This window comes from Priapulus caudatus, unplaced genomic scaffold (genome assembly GCF_000485595.1).
Source record: "Priapulus caudatus unplaced genomic scaffold, Priapulus_caudatus-5.0.1 Scaffold930, whole genome shotgun sequence".
Taxonomy (NCBI): Eukaryota; Metazoa; Priapulida; class Priapulimorpha; order Priapulimorphida; family Priapulidae; genus Priapulus; species Priapulus caudatus.
This window is the reverse complement of record NW_014577991.1, coordinates 45,979-46,550: the sequence shown is the minus strand read 5'-3', so window position 1 is coordinate 46,550 and position 572 is coordinate 45,979. Positions and strand designations below refer to the sequence as shown.

At 51.4% G+C, this 572-nt stretch overlaps 1 protein-coding gene and 1 long non-coding RNA gene across 2 annotated transcripts in view; one reads left to right on the top strand and one right to left on the bottom strand.

Annotated features, from left to right (window-relative positions):
* The window catches only part of LOC106814485 (4-aminobutyrate aminotransferase, mitochondrial-like), a 2,311-nt gene extending 1,801 nt beyond the window's left edge, over window positions 1-510 (top strand). The window contains exon 3 of the mRNA XM_014818801.1: window positions 299-510. Coding sequence (XP_014674287.1) covers window positions 299-420 — 122 coding nt within the window. The 3' untranslated portion in view covers window positions 421-510. The remainder of the gene's footprint in view (window positions 1-298) is intronic.
* LOC106814487 overlaps window positions 1-572 on the bottom strand; it is a 23,944-nt gene that overhangs the window by 15,757 nt on the left and 7,615 nt on the right. The window lies entirely within an intron of this gene.

Genomic DNA, 572 nt, shown 5'->3' with positions numbered 1-572 from the left:
ACAGCAATATATACCGCCGTGGTTGCCCTGACCTGGTTCGTCCCCGTGCCATTCTCCAGTGGTTCTTCGAGTTCCACTTTGTCTCACGTTAAAAATATCGTTTTATTTTTCGATTAGTAAATCTTTCATTGGATTTTTGACTTGGATACCATACTTACTGCGTATATTACACGTATAGGGCTTACTACGTAGTATTTCTAAATTTTTTCCATCAATTAAACTAAAAGTTCGTTAAGCGGGGCTTCGATACATGGCGTCGTGTTGCAGTAATGAATTCGCGTGCGTTCCTACGTCACAGGTCTGCACCTGGGCGGTTCCGGCGAAAGGTCGGTGCGATTCCGACCGACCCTCATCTTCCGACCGCACCACGCGAACATGGCGCTGGATATACTCGACGCTTCGATGAAGGCGGTCAACTAGAGGTCGGCCACTAGGCGCGCCATCGTGATTATGAGTTGATGGTGGTGGTGCGAGGCTGTGAGTGTGTGAGTGTGTGTGTGTGTGCGTGCGTGCGTGCGTACGTGCGTGCGTGCGTGCGTGCGTGCCTGCGTGCGTGCGTGCCTGCGTGCGTA